The sequence below is a fragment of the Taeniopygia guttata genome, chromosome 27 (genome assembly GCF_048771995.1).
Source record: "Taeniopygia guttata chromosome 27, bTaeGut7.mat, whole genome shotgun sequence".
NCBI lineage: Eukaryota > Metazoa > Chordata > Aves > Passeriformes > Estrildidae > Taeniopygia > Taeniopygia guttata.
Window position 1 is genome coordinate 708,686 of NC_133052.1, and position 16,638 is coordinate 725,323.

A 16,638-nucleotide genomic window follows, 5' to 3' on the forward strand; every position below is an offset into this window, starting at 1 on the left:
GGAAGCCCTGGGGGTCATTTTTGGGGGCTCCGTGGCACACAGGGATCTGCAGGTTGGGCTCTGGAGGCGTCCCTGGATCTGGGGGGTCACCGGGATGAGGTTTGGGGGTTCGGGTGTTGCGGGGTCTGGGGATTCGGGGGTTCAGGGTTTGCGGGGTCCGGGGGTTCGGGGTTTGCGGGGTTCAGGGATTGCGGGGTCCGGGGATTCGGGGGTTCGGGGTTTGCAGGGTTCGGGGTTCGGGGGTTCGGGGTCCGGGGGTCCGGGGGTTCGGGGTTTGCGGGGTCCGGGGGTTCGGGGTTTGCAGGGTTCGGGGTTTGCAGGGTCCGGGGGTTCGGGGTTTGCGGGGTCCGGGGGTCCGGGGGTTCGGTGTTTGCGGGGTCCCTGCGGGGTGCGGCCGCGGGGGGAGCTCCGGGCCCCGCCCCTCCGACCCCGCCCATTCTAGCCCCGCCCACACACAAGACCCCGCCCATTCTGGCTCCGCCCCTCCCGCCCCGCCCCTCCCCCGTGACTCTGACGAGGCCCCGCGCGGCGGCGGCGGCGGCTCCGGCCCCTCCCCATTGGCCGCAGCCCCTGACGGCGCCTCCCCATTGGCCGGGCGCGGCGGGGGCGGGGCCGCCGGTGCGCGCGCCGGGCGCGGCGCCCCGCCCCTCCCTCAGCGCCCTCAGCGCCCTGGGCCGCCGCCGCCGCCGGGCGGAGGCACCGCCAGGCCCGGCCCGGCCGCTCCGCCCGGCCCCGACCATGGCCCCTCGCCGCCGAGCGCCGCGCCGGAGCGGCGGGGGGCGCTGACCCGGCCCCGCCCCGGCCCCGGCGGACCCTCCGCGCCGGTGAGTGCCCGCCCGCCCCGCCCTCCGGGCCCTGCCCGCCCGCGGGGCCCCGCCGCACCGGAGCGGGGCCTGCTGACCCCGCCCCGGGACCTCCCCGCCGGCGCTCGGGGACCCCGCGGTCCGCCCGGGACCGGCCCCGGGCCCGCCCCGCCTGTGCCCTCCCACCCCCGTCCGAGAGGCCCGGGACCCTCCCCGGGATCCCCGGGTCCCGAGCCTCCCCTTCCCCCTCCCTCGCTCTTTGCCTGAACCCCCCAGGCCCTCTGGGTCCCCTCCTGCCCCCTTTCCTGTCCCCCGCTTCCTCGGAGTCCCCACAACCCTCACTGGGCCCCCCAGCCCTATGCGCGACCCCCCCCGGCCTCCAGATCTCCCTTCTCCCCCCATTTTCCTGTTTTTCCATCCACTCCTGAGAGCTTCGGGCCCTCCCTTGTCTCCCCCAGATGGGAGAGAGACCTCCCTGAGCTGCCCCTAACGCCCCTTTGGTGTCTGTCCCCCCGCCATCCTCTCCTGAGAGCTCCCAGCACCACCCCTGGACCCCCCAGGCCCTGAGACCCCTCATTCCCTACCCCTGCCTTGATCCTGAGAGCCCCTGGGACCCTCCCTTTTCCCCCTCCGTTTTCTGCCTCAGCCTGGGGGGTGTGCTGGGGGCTGAGCCAATTCCAGCCTCTGTTTCCTCTTTCCGTTGTGGAAGGAAGAAATCCTTGGATCAGCGGGATTGGGGTGCGTATGGGGGGCCTGGAGACCCCTCTTGTGTCCCCCCGGCTCCATGATAAACAGGGGTTCCACTGGGCAGCACCCTTGGGTGCTGGGGGTGTCTGACCCTGACTTTGAGGTCTTGAGGCTCCCATTGGAGGGGAGGGGAGGCCGGGTCCCATTTTGGGGGGCACACGGTGCTCCCCCTCCATCTCCTGCCAGGGAGGGTGATGCAGCAAAACCCCACCCCGGGGTGGGGGCAGTTTGGGGACACCCCGAGTCCCCTGTGCTCACCTACAGTCCCAACACAATGTGGGGTGAGGTGGGGCTGCTGTGGGGGGCCGTGACACTTCTCTGAACGCTGGGCGTGTCCCAGGCTGGCCTGAGGGCTGGGGGGGACAGGGGACACCCCACCCTTGTCAGCCAGTGTCCCCCACTAACCTGGGGGGATCCATGCCAGCCTGGGGAGGGTCACGCCCAGCTGGGAGACCCCCGAGCCCCCCGACTTCACTCCAGGAGGGTTTAACCCCAGGACCCTTTTCCTTGGGGACCCCCCCAGAGAGCATCTTGGGGCCATCCCAGGGTGTGCAGTGGGATTTTGGCTGGGTAGAGGATTGGGAGGGGTCTGCAGCTGAGGACTGAGGTGCCAGTGAGACCCCCCTGCGCCCCCAGCCCCCCGTGTCCCGTGCTATGAGCGTTCGGTGTGACTTCTCCGCAAGCAGCTGCAAATGAAAATGGAGGATATGTCTTTGTCTGGCCTGGATAACAGCAAGCTGGAGGTGAGCTGCCCCCTCCGGGGGTCTGTCTGTCCCCTGGGGTGTCCGTGTGTCCCCCCCTGTCCCTAACAGCCCCCCTGGGCCCCCAGGCCATTGCACACGAGATCTACACGGAGCTGGTGGAGGATGCCTGCCTGGGGCTCTGCTTTGAGGTGCACCGGGCTGTCAAGTGTGGCTACTTCTTCCTGGATGACACAGACCCTGACAGTATGAAGGACTTTGGTGAGCCCCCCAAGTCCCCCAGGGTCAGGGTGACGCTGGGGCACAGCCAGGCCCTGCTCCCAGAGACCCGTGGGGGTTTGGTGTCCCCACGCACCGGGATTTGGCTTTGAGGGGGATTAAACACCCAAATGTCCCCCCAGCAGTGACCAGACTGTGCTGGAGGGGAAAATGGGGGGGCACTGAACCCCAAAGCAGGGGGCTGGGGCCCTGGGGGCACAGCTGGGGTGTGGGTGGGAGGTGGCAGAGACCCCCTGGCAGAGCTGCCGCTGGTTTCAGCCCCCCCGAGTCCCCTTGAGGCTGTGGAAAGGGTCTGCCCAAAGCCCCCCAGAGCAGCCGGGGGTCTCGGGGCAGGGGCTGAGCGTGTCCCCCCGCAGAGATCGTGGACCAGCCGGGCGTGGACATCTTCGGGCAGGTGTACAACCAGTGGAAGAACAAGGAGTGCGTGTGCCCCAACTGCAGCCGCAGCATCGCCGCCTCCCGCTTCGCCCCTCACCTGGAGAAGTGCCTGGGCATGGGCCGCAACAGCAGCCGCATCGCCAACCGCAGGTGGGGCTGGGCTGCGCCCGGGGAAACCGAGGCACCGCGCTGGGCCTGCCCGGCCCTCACCCGGGGGTGCTGTGCCTTTGGGCTCTGAGGAGCCTGGGATGCGAGTTCAGCCAATTCTGTGTCTCCCCTGTCCTCGCTGTCCATCCTGGGGGTGTCCAGCTTGGTTCCCCCTGGAGCTCCTCTTGTTCCTCCCTGCCAGTTTATCCCTCCTGGGAAAAGAAGCTGGCAATCCTGGGGGCTGGGAGCTCTGTCCCCCCTGGGAGCTCTGTCCCCCCTGGGTGCTCTGTCCCCCCTGGGGGCTCTGTCCCTGCCTCGGTGGCTCTCTGGATCCCTGGGTGCCGGGGAGGACGGGAGGTGCAGGGGGACCTGGGGTGGATCCCGGGGCTCCCTGGAAGGTGTGGGGCAGACCCCGGTGTGATCTCCTTCCCCTCCTCACTCAGGATCGCGAGCAGCAACAACCTGAACAAGTCAGAGAGTGACCAGGAGGACAACGATGACATCAATGACAACGACTGGTCCTATGGCTCCGAGAAGAAAGGTGGGGAGGGGTCCCTGGTGTCCTGAGGGGTGGGGGACACGTCCTGCCTGCCCCGTGGCCCCTGGACCCCAGTGTGGGTGGGTGTGAGGGGGAGAGCAGCCACGGCTGGTGGTCCCAGCTCTGGGGAGGTGGCAGTGGCTCTGGGCTTGGGGCTGCACTGCTGGAAAAGGTCAAATCTTTCTTTTCTGTCCTTCTCCATAGCAAAGAAGAGGAAATCGGATAAGGTGAGGGCTGCAGGGAAGGGTGGGGGGCACAGGGAGGACACAGGACAACCCCAACACCCCCCTCTCGTTGCAGAACCCCAACTCGCCCCGCAGGTCCAAGTCCCTGAAACACAAAAATGGTGAGGGGGCAGGGCTGGCACCCCCGGGGTGGGGCTGAAAAAGGGGGAGGGGGCTCACACATTGGGGCTGGGCTGATGTGGGGGTGGTATTTGGGGTGGGTGGGGCAGCTGCAGTGGGTGGGGCTCGTGGGGAGGCTGGGCTGGTGGCAGTGGGAGGGGGCTCTGGGGGTCCCCCTCACCTTTCCTCCGTCCCAGGCGAGATCGGCGGGAACCCCGATCCCTTCAAGGTGAGCCTGGGCTGGGGGAGATGGCTGCCAGCCCCTGCTCTCCTCCCCAGGGGCTGCACTGCCCCCCGGGAGGGTCCCCCCAGCCCTGAGCCTGCTCCCTGCCCCCCAGTACAGCAACTCGGCCGGCATCAACTACGAGACGCTGGGCCCCGAGGAGCTGCGGACGCTGCTGACCACGGTGCGGGGCTGGGGGCTGGGGGCAGCACGGCGGGTGGGACCCCGGGGGTCTCTCCCCACTGGGGCTGCTTTCAGGCTGGGAACACGGACCTGCAGCAGGTCCCCATCGCGGGGCAGTGGCTGCTTTGTCTGGGACACAGCACTGGGAGACTGGGGGGCCCCAGGGCTGCGATGGTGCAGCACAGCCCAGGGGTCACTCGCCTGTCCCCCAAACTCACCTGGCCCTTCCCTCCCCAGCAATGCGGGGTCATCTCCGAACACACCAAGAAGATGTGCACCAGGTGAGGGCAGCTTGCTCTGGGGGGCTTCCCCAGGGTCCCCACATGCCCCCGTCCCCATGGGAGGGGGGAAGGCCCGTCTCAGTGCCGTGTGTCACCCTCAGGTCCCTGCGGTGTCCCCAGCACACGGATGAGCAGCGCAGGGCAGTCCGGGTTTACCTCCTCGGGCCCTCGGCGTAAGTGGGTGCAGGTCGGGGTGCCCGGGGTCGCTGTGGGGCAGGGACTGGGGGGGCTGCATGGGGTGCTGAGGTGGGGTTTGGACAGGACGGCCCTGGGGAGGCCTGCAGGGGATGGGAGCCCCGGGCTGGGGTTGGGATTTGCAGCCCAGCAGGGTGGTGGGGCTGGGCCGAGCCCCTGGGCATCCCCTTGGCGTTTGGGGGGCTCTGTCCCCACCCACCCTCTGTAACCCCCGTGCCCAGGTCCCTGCCCGAGGCTGAGGCTGGTGTGGAGAACGACAGCTTCGAGGTGGCCGAGAGCCAGGCCCTCATGAGCCGCCTGCAGTGGGACGGCTCCTCCGACATCTCCCCCTCCGACTCGGCCTCCTCCAAAGCCAGTGAGTGCTCGGGGGCTGGGGGGCACACCGGTGGCACAGACCCCTCCGAGGGGCAAATCCTGAGGCACAGATCCCTCTGTGGGAGCAAAACTGGCTGTTCTGGCATGTCCTCAGTACAAGAGGGGTTGAACAGACCATGGCTCCAAAGCCTGGAGCACCTTGTCCCCCACTTGGGAGGGGCAGGAAAATTTGGGGTACATTTTCTTGGGTGTTGACCAGAGTTGGGCATCATCCACTCTGTTTTGGGGCTCCTCTCCTCCCTGACACCCCCATTTCTTCCCTCTCTCCCGTCCCTAGGTACAAACAACTCCGAGTCCCGCAAGACCAAGAAGAAGAAGCCCCACCTGGGGCTGGTGAGCGGCGCCCCCGGGCTCGGCTCCAGCAAGAAGAAGAAGCCCAAGCCCCCCGCCCCCCACACCCCCAGCATCTACGACGACATCAACAACTGAGCCCCGCCGAGCTGGGGAGGGGCAGGACGGACAAAGGGACGGACAGAGGGACGGACAGGGGCCAGGCCAGCCCCCGGGCACCCCCCGGGCCGGACACAACGTGGGTACCGGAGCACAGAGGACTCGGCTGGAGTGGGGCTGGATTTGGGGGGCCCCCGTTACTGCCCCCCTTCCTCCCGCCCTGCCCCAGTGCCTCTATTTATTCTGTGACAGTTTTTTTACGTGGGGCTCCCATTGGGGCTTCACCCTCAAACGTGGGGGTACAGCCCCCCTTCCCTCCCAGCACCCCCAAAGCCAGCTGTGCCCCCCCACACCCGCTCCTCACTCACCCCAATGGGGTGGGGGGCACCTGGACACCCTGGGCAGGTCTGGGCCTGGGCCAGGGGGTTGTGAATCCCCCCTGCCCTGGGGTTTTGGGGTGAGCGCCCCACTCTGGGGCTGCCCCCCCTCCCTGCCCCAGGCTGGCACTCACCGGTCAGGCTGGCTCAGGAAGGGGGGGGTCTCACTGGAGGGGTCCTTTCCCACTCAGAGGACAAGGGAGCATCCTCTCACCCCCAGGTCTGTTCAGCTCTGCCTGCAGTCAGCTGGTGGGGGTCTTGAGGGGCTGCTGGTGCCCACACAAGGGGGTCACAGGGGGCTGCATGCTGCATCCTTGGGGGTGGGTCTGGGGGTGGGGGGAGCTGCTGTGTCCATCCCTGTGCCAAATTGTTTGGGGAGGGGGGACCCCAACCCGTCAGGGACGTCCTGGGGGGAGCTGGGAGTGGAGCAAAACCTGGGGGGGAAAGCCCAGCCCGGCTTCAGCGCAGAGCCCCCCACTCCTGGTGTCCCCAGGGCAGCTCTGCGTGCCCTCCACGCGTGCCTGGGACCTGCTGCTGCAGTCGGGGGGTCCGTGGGGACCCCCCCACAGCTCTGCTTTCGCTCAGGGGGGCCGGGACCAGCGCCCCGCTGTGCGGGCTGGGGGGGACAGGTCCCTCTGGCTGGATCCAGGTCACCCCCTGCCCCGTGATCCCCTCCCTCCCCACAGCTGTTCTCCATGGCAGGGGCTGTGCTGGGGACAGGGTTGGCTCCGTTGTCCCCCCCTTGCTCTCTGACCCCCCATCTGGCCGTGTGTCCCCGGGGTGGAGCCGTGTCTGTCCCCCCACCCCGGTGCCGTGGCTCGTCTCTCGCAGGGACTCACACATTATGGTGCTCTCGACTCTGGATTCACTATTGTTTTCAAACTGCTGCTAAAGGCTGGGCTGGGGGGTCCTGCAGAGCCCTGGGCACCTCAGAACCCTGCGGGCCCCCCTCATGGGGACCCCCGAGCGGTCCCTGCTGCTGCGGCTGGGGCTGGGCAGGGGTGGCCACCGGAGCACGCCGAGCTGGCCTTCGCGTGCCCCGGGGCCCCAGGACGGCGCTGTGGGCACCCAAAAACACGGGGGACCACCCCAAACTGCCTGGGGGGGCACGGCGAGCTGGGGCTGTGGGGGGAGGCATCCTGAGCCCCTTCAGCTGCAGGAGAGGCGCTGCAATTTGGGGTCCAAGGGGTGCAGTGGGGCTTGGGGGGCTCAGACCGTGCCCTGTGACCCCCCCCAGGTCGGTGTCCTCGCCCCCCCCCACCCCGGTGTTTCTGCGTGTCCCCCCCGCAGGGGAACTGAGCCCTTGTGAGGTCTGTGTGTCCCGTGAGTGGGTTGTGGCTGCCCCTGTAAATAAAACTGCATCTTGACTTGGTATCCCTGGCATTAATTACAGTTCGTTAATTAAACAGGGCCTTTACCCCCCCCACCTCCATCTCCCCCCACTCAATTCAGCACGGGGGGGGGCGGATTTGTTTTTATAACCCCCCAGAAGTGTGGGTGGGTAGGAGAGAGCGGCTTCCAGGGCAGAAAGGCGACCACTGGGGTGACTTGACACCCTTTATTTGCATTAAAAAGTCCTTGGGAAGGAGCCACGGCCCGTTCCAGTGCTGTCCCGCTCCGCCAGAGCTGGGGAGGGGCAGTGGAGTTTGGGGGGGGCACAGCCCCTTTTTGGGGGGGCAAAGTCCGGCATCAAGGCTGGGACCCAGCGCCGGCTCGGGGCACAGCGCGGGGACAGGGACCCCGAGTGCCCCCGGCTCACCCCGCCTGCCCGTACAGCCCGAAGGCCAGGAAGGTGACCAGCACGGTGACACCGATCAGCGACACGGTGGCCGGGGCCGTGAAGAGCTGCCGGTAGTTGATGCGGAAATACCAGCCCAGCGCCAGCACCACCATCACCGTGGGCACCATCAGCGTGCCCCCGGCCAGGGGCAGCCCCGGGGCCGCGGGGCCGGCGGGGCCGGGCTCGGGCAGGGCGGCGGTGGCCGCGGTGGCGCCCCGGGAGCGGTGGCAGTGGATGACACAGTTGTCGGTGATGCGGAGCGAGCGCAGCGTGCGCGCCTGGTCCTGCAGCAGCTGCCCGCGGTAGATGAGCTTCATCTGGGCCTCCTGGCCCGGGAAGTATTTGCTGCGGGAGGAGGGAGGAGGGTGGAGGCGGCGGAGACCGCGGACCCGCCCGGGGTGGGAGCCCCCGGACCCGCCCGGGATGGCCCCGGACCCGCCCGGGGTGGGAGCCCCCGGACCCCCCCGGGATGGCCGCGGACCCCCCCGGGATGGCCCCGGACCCGCCCGGGATGGCCCCGGACCCACCCGGGATTGGAGCCCCGGACCCGCCCGGGGTGGGAGCCCCGCCGCTGTTAAACGCGGAGGGTTCACCGCAGCACCGCCACCGCCGCCTCTTTCAAACTCGCTGTTTTAAAGCCCACACCCCCGGGTATTTTTGGCACATCGGGAGGGATGAACGCCCTCCCCCGTCCCGTGGGAAGGGGCTGCTTGCAGCGGGGGCCCGGCAGCGGCCCCCGTGTCCCCCGACCCTCGGCCCTCACCTCTTGAGAAGCCCCACGGTGTCCTCGGGCCGGGCCACCGCCACCTCCTCGGTGTCGTTGAGGAACTTGAGGCGGATCTTGATGAGGCCGGGGCACGCGTCCCCGGTTCCCCCGGGCTCAGCGGGGCCCCGGGACAAGCCGGGCGCGTCCGGCAGCTGCTCCAGGCCGGGCTCGGGGGCGCTCCCGCTGTCCCCCGGTGCCGCCGCCCCTTCCTCCTCCGTTTTCTCCTCCGCGCCCGCGGGGCTCCTGGGGGGCTCCGGGGCCTCGGCCGCCCCCGCGGGCCCCGCGTAGGGCGGCAGCGGCCCGAGGCGGATGACGGCCGCGTCCCCGGTGCCCAGGAGCTGGCTGCCGCCCTCGGCCACGTACGTGGACAGCCAGGCCAGCACCAGCGCCAGCACCAGCACGGCCACCCCGGCCACCAGCGTCACCTCGTCCCCCACCCCCACGATGAGGGGGGCGGCCGGGGGCTCCATCTCCGCGATGCCCGCCTCGACCTCCCGGTGCCCGGTGTGAGCGAGCGGCGCGGCGGCAGCGGGGACCCCCGGGGCTGCCCCGGTGCCACCTTCGGGCTCACAACAGACGCCGGGAGACCGCAGGGACGGGAGCTCCTCGCTGCGGATTGTCCTCCTCGCTCCCGAGACACCGAAACGGCGGCGCTGCGCTCACCTCACCGGGCCCGGCGGAGAGTCCCGGGGGTCCCGGAGGGTCCCGCAGCCCCTCGGTGCCCAGCGGGGCAGGGTCAGGCCATCCCCGACCTGGACGGAGCAGAGCGATGCGGTCAGCGGGGCTCGGGCACGGCGGGGCGGGAGGAACCGGGGAAGTCCCGACCCGTCCCCGGGGGTCCCGGTGTGTCCCTGCCGGTCCCCGTGATTCCCGGGAGTGCCGGTGCGTCCCCGCCATGCCCGGCCATCCCGGGGGGTGCCGGTGTGTCCCTGCCAGCCCCGCGGTCCCGGGGGTCCCGGTGCCCCCCCCACTCACCGCCTCCCGCCGCCGCCGCCCCGCCGGAAGCGCCACGTCACAGCGCGCCGCCGCCAGGGGGCGGCCGGGGGCGGCGGGCGGGCCCGGGGGCGGGGCCAGCGGGTCACGCCCCGAGTGGGCGGGGCCGGTGTGGGCGGGGCCACTTGGGGCGGAGTCTCGGGCGGGGCGGGGCCCCGGGAGCACCGTGGGAACCCCGGGCTGAGCCCCCCCCCCCGTTCCCCAACGGGGCCTGACCGGGACCGGACCCCCCCGGACACCCCCGGACCCCTCTGGCACCCCGGACACCCCCGGCCCGGCTGTAACCCCCGCCACGGCCCCCACACCCTCCGGGGCCCGTCTGTCCCCTCCCTGCCCCCTGCCACCCAGGGGCTCTGTCCCCCTCCTCCCCCGTCCCCACTGCAGGTGACATTGCCCCGCTGGTCCCACGGGGACAAGGACACCTCAGGAGCCACCTCTGCCATGTCCTTTATTGACAGCGGGGCACGGGGGGCACACAGCCAGCGGACACCGGTGGGGAGCATGGAGGGCACGGACGAAGGGGACAGCAGCGGGGACACACGGAGTGCCCTCAGGAGATGAGACCCTCGATGGGCAGCTGGAGGTAGCGGCGCAGCGCGGGTGGCAGTGCCAGCTTGGGGACAGCGGTGTGACAGCGGGCGCCCAGGCAGCGCCGGATGGCCACACGTGCCAGGTGCTGCAGCCGCCGCGGCCGCCCCGCCATGCGCACGGCCGAGGCGTAGAACGCCCGGTGCTCCTGCGCGGGGGGACACGGGAGGGCTCAGCGGGCCGGGATGGGACACGGACACAGCCCGGGACCCCCCAGGACACCCCGTTACCTCCCAGAGCTCGGGGGCACGGCATCCGCCCAGCCGTCGGCGGGGGGCACGCGGTCGTAGGCGTTGAGCATCACCTCCAGCGCCGGCGGGTGCTGGCAGCACAGCCGGAGCATCTGCCGGCAGAGCCGTGTCACCGGGGCGACCCCACCGGCACCCGAGCCCCCCGTCACCCCGTGCCCCACCTTGGGGTGCGCGGGGAGGGCGCCGTGGTCCAGCAGCAGGGCCAGGGTCTCCTCGGGCCGCTGCTCCCGGTACTCGGGCACGGCGCGGAGGGCGCAGTCCATGGGGGTGTCCCCGGCGCCGTTGGGGACGGTGGCGTCGGCGCCGTGGCGCAGCAGCAGCCGGGCCAGCGCGGGGTGCCCGTTGGCACAGGCGTTGTGCAGCGGCGTGTGGCCCTTGCGGCCCGCGGCCCCGGCCTGGGCACCGGCCGCCAGCAGCCGCTCGGCCACGCGCAGGAACCGCTCGGCGTCCTCGGGGCGCTCGGCCGCCGCCGCCGCCGCGTTCAGGGGGGTCTCGCCCTGGTGGGTGCGCCGCGAGGGGTCGGCGCCGTGGTGCAGGTACAGCTCCACGTGGGCCAGCAGCCCGTGGCGCGCCGCCACGTGCAGGGCCGTCACCTGCCGCTCCCGCGTGCCCAGGTTCACCCGCGCGCCGTGCGCCAGCAGCAGCTCCGCGCACCTGCAGCGCGTGGGAAGGGTGAGCGGGCGCTCCGGGGAGACACGGCACCCGTGGGACACGAGCGGGACGTGCCAGGGAGGGGTGGTTCCTGTGGGACACCCCCAGGGACACCCCCAGGGACACCCCCAGGGAAAACTTGGAGTCACCTGTGACCCGTGGGACACCCCCTCAGGACACCCCACAGGCCCCTGGCTCCCAGATTGCGTGGGTGGGGCAGGAGTGAGGATTTCACGGGCAAGGCCCCTCACGCAGTGAGCCCCACCCTGGCCGCAGGTGAGGCCCCCGCAGGTGAGCCCCGCACCTGAGGCTGTGGGGCGCGGTGCAGAGGTGCAGCGGGGCCGAGCCGTCGGCGCTCAGCACGTTGGGGTCGGCGCCGAAGGCCAGCAGCAGGCGGGCGCAGTTGGGCTGGGGGGCGGTCGCGCTGTCGTGCAGGGGGGCCCGGCCCCCCACCACGGCGTCCACGGCCGCCCCACGGAGCAGCAGGTGCCGGGCGCAGTCCTCGTAGCCGCGGGCGGCGGCGATGCGCAGGGCGGAGGTGTGCTGCCGGCGGGGGCTCAGCACCCACAGCCCTGCGGGGGTCAGCCGGACAGCCCACACCCCGCTGGACCCCCCTCACCCGCACCCACCCACCCTGGAGCTGGGGGAGCAGTGGGGCGCCCGTGGGGCTGCCCTGAGCACCCACCCTGCCCCACAAGCCGGAGCAGCCAGCCCCGCTCCCCCGGCCCACCCGCAGCTGCACCCCTTTTCCTGGCCCCCCACTTGTTCTGCAGGGGAACGGGAGGGAAGGGAGAAGGAGGGAAGGACCCCCAGCCCCACGGCCGGCCCCGTACCCTGCTCCGGTGACCACACCAGCTCCTCGCTGACCATCTCCAACACCAGATTGGCGCTGGCCTCGTCCCTGAAGAGGCTCTGGACGCGGGGCAGGTCCCCGGCGTAGAGGGCGTTGTGCACGGCGGGGTCCCGGCAGAGCTGCCGCCGCCGGGGGGGGCTCGGTGGGCCCGGGGGGGGCAGGAGGCGTGGGGCCGGTGCCCGGGCCAGCGCCCGGCGGCGATCCTCCCGCTCCAGCAGCTCCCGCTGCAGCCGCAGCGAGCGCAGCGCCGAGGGGCTGAAGGCGAAGCTCTCGTGGGCCATGGGCACCCGGCAGGGCAGGGCAGGGGGCTCGGGGCGCAGCTCGGGGTTATAAATAGGGCTGTGCCCCACAGGCCGCTGTGCAATCGAATCCCAGAGCCAGGGGATTATAAATAACTCCTGTGGTAAACAGAGTCACGGGTGCCGGGCAGTTTAACCTGTTGGTGGGTGTGAGGTGGGGGCGTCCCATGGGGAGGGACCTGGGGACCCCCGATCCTGCAGGGCTGTGAGAGCCTGGGGGGACGGCTCCTCGCACCCAGGGGGAAGAGGGACCCCCGGGAGGGGACAGGGGTGACACACGAGGACACAGGTGATGCAGAAACCAAAGAGCCCTTTAATGCAGGTTTGGAGCGAGAGGGGCCCGCGGGCCCGGAGCAGCGGGGACAGCGCTGAGGCCTCGGGGTGCCCCCAGCTCTCAGCCCCACGGCAAACACCAGGGACACGCAGAGAGCAGCCGGGGGTGCCAGGTGTGCCACCTGCTCCTGGCACCGCCACCTCAGCCGCAGTCAACCCGAGCCGGGGCTGAGAAGAAATCCTCGGGCAGCTCTCCCAGGAGCCCGTCCAGGTCATCTGCAGGGCACAGAGGATGTCAGTTCTGGTGTGTGTGACCGTGGAACTGCCCAGGGAGCCAGGCACTGCTTTCCCCAGGCCAGAGAGCTTCTCCTCCCCGCCCAGGGGGGCTCGGACTCACCCATCTCACACCCATCCGCTCCCACCGGCCCTTCCCAGCTGGGATCAGAGCTCGCTGGGCGCAGGGAGGAGCCCCCAGGATGCTGCTCCGCACCGTGTCCGTCTGTCCTGGACTGTCCCCGGTGCTCAGGAGCCCCGGTGGGCTGTGCAGGGCGGTCTGGGCTCAGCTCAGCCTGGCCAGGGACCTGCAAAACCCAGTGGGGATGGATTACTGGAGGATTTATCCAGCCCTCCCCCTTCCTCTCGAGGGTCCCCATAACCCAGACCCCCCTGGGGGTCCCAGCAGCCCCCCAGGGCCACCCGTGCCCCCCTGACCTGCCGGGGGGAGCAGCCCTCGGGCTCGGGCGGGAAGATCCGGAGGAGGTTGTTGGGGGTCACGTTGAGGTAGTGGTTGCGGTGGGAGGGGGAGAAGACCCCGACCTGCAGAGAGGGCAGACACAGCTCCTGGATAAAACCCCCAAGTCACAGGTCCCCATTCATGGAAATCTCAGGATGAGGGGTGAAATCTTAGGAATAGCTGAGAAAAATCCGATGTGCAAAACTGAGGGAGATCCTTTTCTCGTACTTATATTTTTTTTCATTTTTTTATTTCAGAGTGCTGTGGAATGGGAACAGGGATGTACCACATGAATACACCAATTCCTCTTATCCCCTTATCCTAATATTTACATTCCCAGTTCCAGGGTGCAACGGGGTTGGGAATGGCACAGGTGATGTGCTGTATCCCCCTCCCCGCATTCCCCCGGGATGAGACCCCGCTGGGGTGGGATCAGCAGCCCCCCAAATTCTCCTCACCTGCCTCAGGAGCAGCACGGAGCCGGCCCGGAGCTCGCTCTGCCTCTGCTCCAGCAGCAGCCGGTGCACGGTGCCCTGCATCTCCCCTGGGAACGAGGGTGGGACCCCTGAGCCCCCCTGGGCACAGGCACCCCCGGGCACAGCGGTACCCCCGGGCACAGGCACCCCTACTCACCTGTGGGGTCCCGGAACACGGCACCAGCACCAGCGCTGCTCCTGGTCAGGGACTTGATCATTACAGCCATGCTAGGAACCTTGTTTTTTGGGAGCTGCTTCAGGGCTGCCTGCACAGCACAACCGGGATTTTGGGAGTTGGACCCCGGGATCCTTCCCGTGGGATGTTCCAGGATTCTACACCCTCGTCACCCAGGGGATGTGGATGTCTGTGCTCAGCTCAGCCCCCTCCCCAGAGATTCCCAGCCCCACAAGCAGCCCCGAGGGCTGAGGGAAGGAATCCTCACCTTGCGGAGCACCATGACCACGCTGTAGGTGTGCAGGAAGCAGCTGGGGTCCCTCTCATCCAGCCCCAGCTCCGTCTTCATGGCCAGCCAGGGCCCCTTCCCGAAATCCTCCTCCATGGGCAGTGGGGAGCTGGGCAGCGCCTGGGGCCAGGGACACGAGGGGTCAGGAGCCTCAGGGGCTGATTCCCCCGGGACCTGCCAGGGCAGGGCTGGGAAGGGAGGGTTACCTGAGCCCGGGGCTTCGCCACGGCCCCGTGAGCCGGAGCCTGGGGAGCAGCCACCAGGATCTCCTCCAGCAGCTTCCCAGAGTGCTTGTGGGAGAGGGAGAGATGTCCAGGGATCTGCCTGGCTGCACCAGCTGCTCCCATCCCATCCCATCCCATCCCATCCCATCCCATCCCATCCCATCCCATCCCATCCCATCCCATCCCATCCCATCCCATCCCATCCCATCCCATCCCATCCCATCCCATCCCATCCCATCCCATCCCATCCCATCCCTTTATCCCATCCCATCCCATCCCTTTATCCCATCCCATCCCTTTATCCCATCCCATCCCTTTATCCCATCCCATCCCTTTATCCCATCCCTTTATCCCACCCCACCTGCTGGGGCAGGATCCCGGCGGGCCCCGGGAAGCGCCGGCTCTCCCTGGGGCCGGGGGTTCGCGGGGGTCCCGCGGGGGCTTTGCTGGCCGCTGCCACCAGCTGCACCAGGTGGTTGGTGACCACAGGGACGCTCGGGGGGCCGGGGGCGTTGGGGGCCACGGGGGGGTTCGGGGGGCCCGAGGGGGGTCTGGGGGGCAGCCGGGGCTGGGGGCAGCTCTGTGCTGGGGGGGTCCAGGGCACCGAGGAGCTGCGCCTTCCCAGGGGCGCTTGGACAGGCCTCAGGCACGGAGCCCCCGGAGCAGGGACGGACCCTCCGGACCCTCTTGGCTCTCCGGTGGAAGGGGGGGGTCTGGGGGCGCAGGCGCCAGCCGCGCTGGGCCGCAGCACCAGTCTGGGACTGGGGAGGGGGCCCTGCCTGTCCTGCAGCCCCCCGGAGCCAGGGACCAGCTCCTCTGCCACCCTGAGCTTTTTGGGGACCCCACATTCCTGGGCGTTCTCCTTCCCTGCGCACTTCCAGGGCAGCTTCTGGTGGCGCCCGGGGGGCACTGGGGCAGCGGCGGCGCCCAGGGGCACCTCGGGCCCCTCCAGCTCCCTGCAGGCAGCCAGGAAAAGGGCATTGTCCGGCTCGTCCTGGGGCGCTGCTCCCCGCCACGGGGGTCCCTGCAGCCCCACGGGGTGCTCGGCGAGGGGCCGCAGGGTGGGGGGTCTGCGGGGTTGGGGTTCGCTGGGATGGGGTTCCCTGGGATGGGGTTCCCTGGGATGGGATTTGCTGGTTTGGGGTTCACTGGGATGGTGTTCACTGGGATGGGGTCCGCTGGGATGGGGTTCACTGGTTTGGGGTTCACTGGTTTGGGGTTCGCTGGGATGGGGTTCGCTGGGATCGGGTTTGCTGGTTTGGGGTTCACTGGTCTGGGGTCCGCTGGGAGGAACCGTCACGACGCTGGGCGAGGAATGCCCGGGGATCACAAACTGGTTCTCTGCATCTTGCACAGCGGAGAGGAAATCCTGAGGGGAAATGACAGCGGGAATGCAAAGGGCTCCTCCGGGCGCTGCCCACGAGCGGCTCGGCCCGCCCGGGCACCCGGGGGAGCCCCGGGGTTTTGGGGTCCCTCACCTCGTCCTCCAGCTCCCCGTCGGTCCCAAAGAGCCTCTGGAAGTGGCAGGACTGTGGGAAAAGGGGCAGAATGGGGCCGGGAGGGACACGCGAGCTGGGGGCCCCCGGTGGTCCCGGGGGTCTCCGCGGTTCGTGAGGGAGCACCGGGCGGCGGCGGGGCCTCACACCGCGCCGGGGGCACCCCGCACGGGCCGGGGCCCGCGGAGCTCCCTCGGTGCAGACCCCAAACCCCCCCAGGGCACCCCAAACCCGCCCCGGGCCCGTTACCATGGCAGCGCCGCGACCCCGGCCCGGCCCCGGAGGCGGAAGCGGCGGGGCCGGGACTCGAACCCGCGGCCCCGGGAAAGGGGCGGAGCTTCCCCTGCGCCGCCGGGCGCCCCCTGGCGGCGGGCCCGCCCCTTAAAGGGCCACGCACCCCCTTTCCCCGCGCGTGTCACATGTGCACACGCGTGTGCCCCCGCGTCACCGGCCGGGCCCCCGGCGCCGCCGGTGACTCAGCGCGGCCTCGGCCCGGCGTGATTCATCCCCGCACGTCGCCGCGCTCAGACTGAGTGACCCCCCCCAAACCTGAGACTGCTACACCCACGCGTGTGAGCAAGGCAGAAGCAGGTGCCGCGGCCGGCAAGGGCACACGCGTGTGTCTGTGTGTCCTGCACTCACACACCTGTGTAACCTTGCACACTCACTCACACACCTGTGTGCTCTTGCACGCTCACTCACACACCTGTGTAACCTTGCACACGCACACACCTGTGTAACCTTGCACACGCACACACCTGTGAACGCTTCCACACTCACACACCTGCATGCCCTTGTACAATCACGCTCACACCCCTGTGTGCCCCCGC

At 70.0% G+C, this 16,638-nt stretch overlaps 4 protein-coding genes across 4 annotated transcripts; 1 reads left to right on the forward strand and 3 right to left on the reverse strand.

Annotated features, from left to right (window-relative positions):
- Positions 1-743: 743 nt before the first annotated feature.
- Positions 744-7,335, forward strand: ATXN7L3 (ataxin 7 like 3). The gene is made up of 13 exons (XM_030256070.4): positions 744-824; positions 2,187-2,293; positions 2,380-2,512; positions 2,887-3,058; positions 3,499-3,596; positions 3,798-3,820; positions 3,894-3,939; positions 4,135-4,166; positions 4,276-4,344; positions 4,581-4,624; positions 4,726-4,797; positions 5,041-5,174; positions 5,472-7,335. Exons 2-13 carry the CDS (start codon positions 2,243-2,245, stop codon positions 5,621-5,623), a joined length of 1,026 nt encoding a protein of 341 aa, XP_030111930.1. The 5' UTR covers positions 744-824; positions 2,187-2,242; the 3' UTR covers positions 5,624-7,335.
- Positions 7,336-7,505: 170 nt separating this feature from the next.
- TMUB2 (transmembrane and ubiquitin like domain containing 2) lies at positions 7,506-9,582 on the reverse strand. Its single transcript, XM_030256071.4, has 3 exons — positions 9,483-9,582; positions 8,505-9,259; positions 7,506-8,086 (listed from the first exon to the last, which is right to left on the reverse strand). The coding sequence occupies exons 2-3, from the start codon at positions 8,975-8,977 to the stop codon at positions 7,717-7,719; spliced, it is 843 nt and encodes a 280-aa protein (XP_030111931.4). The 5' UTR covers positions 8,978-9,259; positions 9,483-9,582; the 3' UTR covers positions 7,506-7,716.
- A 349-nt stretch (positions 9,583-9,931) lies between these two features.
- Positions 9,932-12,323, reverse strand: ASB16 (ankyrin repeat and SOCS box containing 16). The gene is given in 6 exon segments (XM_030255983.4): positions 9,932-10,236; positions 10,319-10,335; positions 10,338-10,431; positions 10,501-10,993; positions 11,295-11,562; positions 11,824-12,323. Coding segments are annotated over 6 exon segments (1,359 nt in total). The 5' UTR covers positions 12,125-12,323; the 3' UTR covers positions 9,932-10,050.
- Positions 12,324-12,435: 112 nt separating this feature from the next.
- HROB (homologous recombination factor with OB-fold) lies at positions 12,436-16,489 on the reverse strand. Its single transcript, XM_030255982.4, has 10 exons — positions 16,058-16,489; positions 15,791-15,841; positions 14,674-15,681; positions 14,295-14,378; positions 14,068-14,208; positions 13,782-13,890; positions 13,607-13,692; positions 13,127-13,231; positions 12,813-12,996; positions 12,436-12,691 (listed from the first exon to the last, which is right to left on the reverse strand). The coding sequence occupies exons 1-10, from the start codon at positions 16,058-16,060 to the stop codon at positions 12,618-12,620; spliced, it is 1,845 nt and encodes a 614-aa protein (XP_030111842.4). The 5' UTR covers positions 16,061-16,489; the 3' UTR covers positions 12,436-12,617.
- Positions 16,490-16,638: the final 149 nt, after the last annotated feature.

Excerpts from the sequence above, each read along its gene's own strand:
- ATXN7L3 (XM_030256070.4), top strand. The coding sequence starts at position 2,243 with ATGAAAATGGAGGATATGTCTTTGTCTGGCCTGGATAACAGCAAGCTG. Across the intron at positions 4,345-4,580 it reads TGCGGACGCTGCTGACCACG|CAATGCGGGGTCATCTCCGA; the intron begins GTGCGGGGCTGG and ends TTCCCTCCCCAG. Across the intron at positions 4,798-5,040 it reads TACCTCCTCGGGCCCTCGGC|GTCCCTGCCCGAGGCTGAGG; the intron begins GTAAGTGGGTGC and ends CCCCGTGCCCAG.
- TMUB2 (XM_030256071.4), bottom strand. The coding sequence starts at position 8,977 with ATGGAGCCCCCGGCCGCCCCCCTCATCGTGGGGGTGGGGGACGAGGTG. Across the intron at positions 8,087-8,504 it reads ACCGTGGGGCTTCTCAAGAG|CAAATACTTCCCGGGCCAGG; the intron begins GTGAGGGCCGAG and ends CTCCTCCCGCAG.
- HROB (XM_030255982.4), bottom strand. Across the intron at positions 14,209-14,294 it reads TGGCGAAGCCCCGGGCTCAG|GCGCTGCCCAGCTCCCCACT; the intron begins GTAACCCTCCCT and ends CCCTGGCCCCAG. Across the intron at positions 12,997-13,126 it reads AGGGCTGCTCCCCCCGGCAG|GTCCCTGGCCAGGCTGAGCT; the intron begins GTCAGGGGGGCA and ends TGGGTTTTGCAG.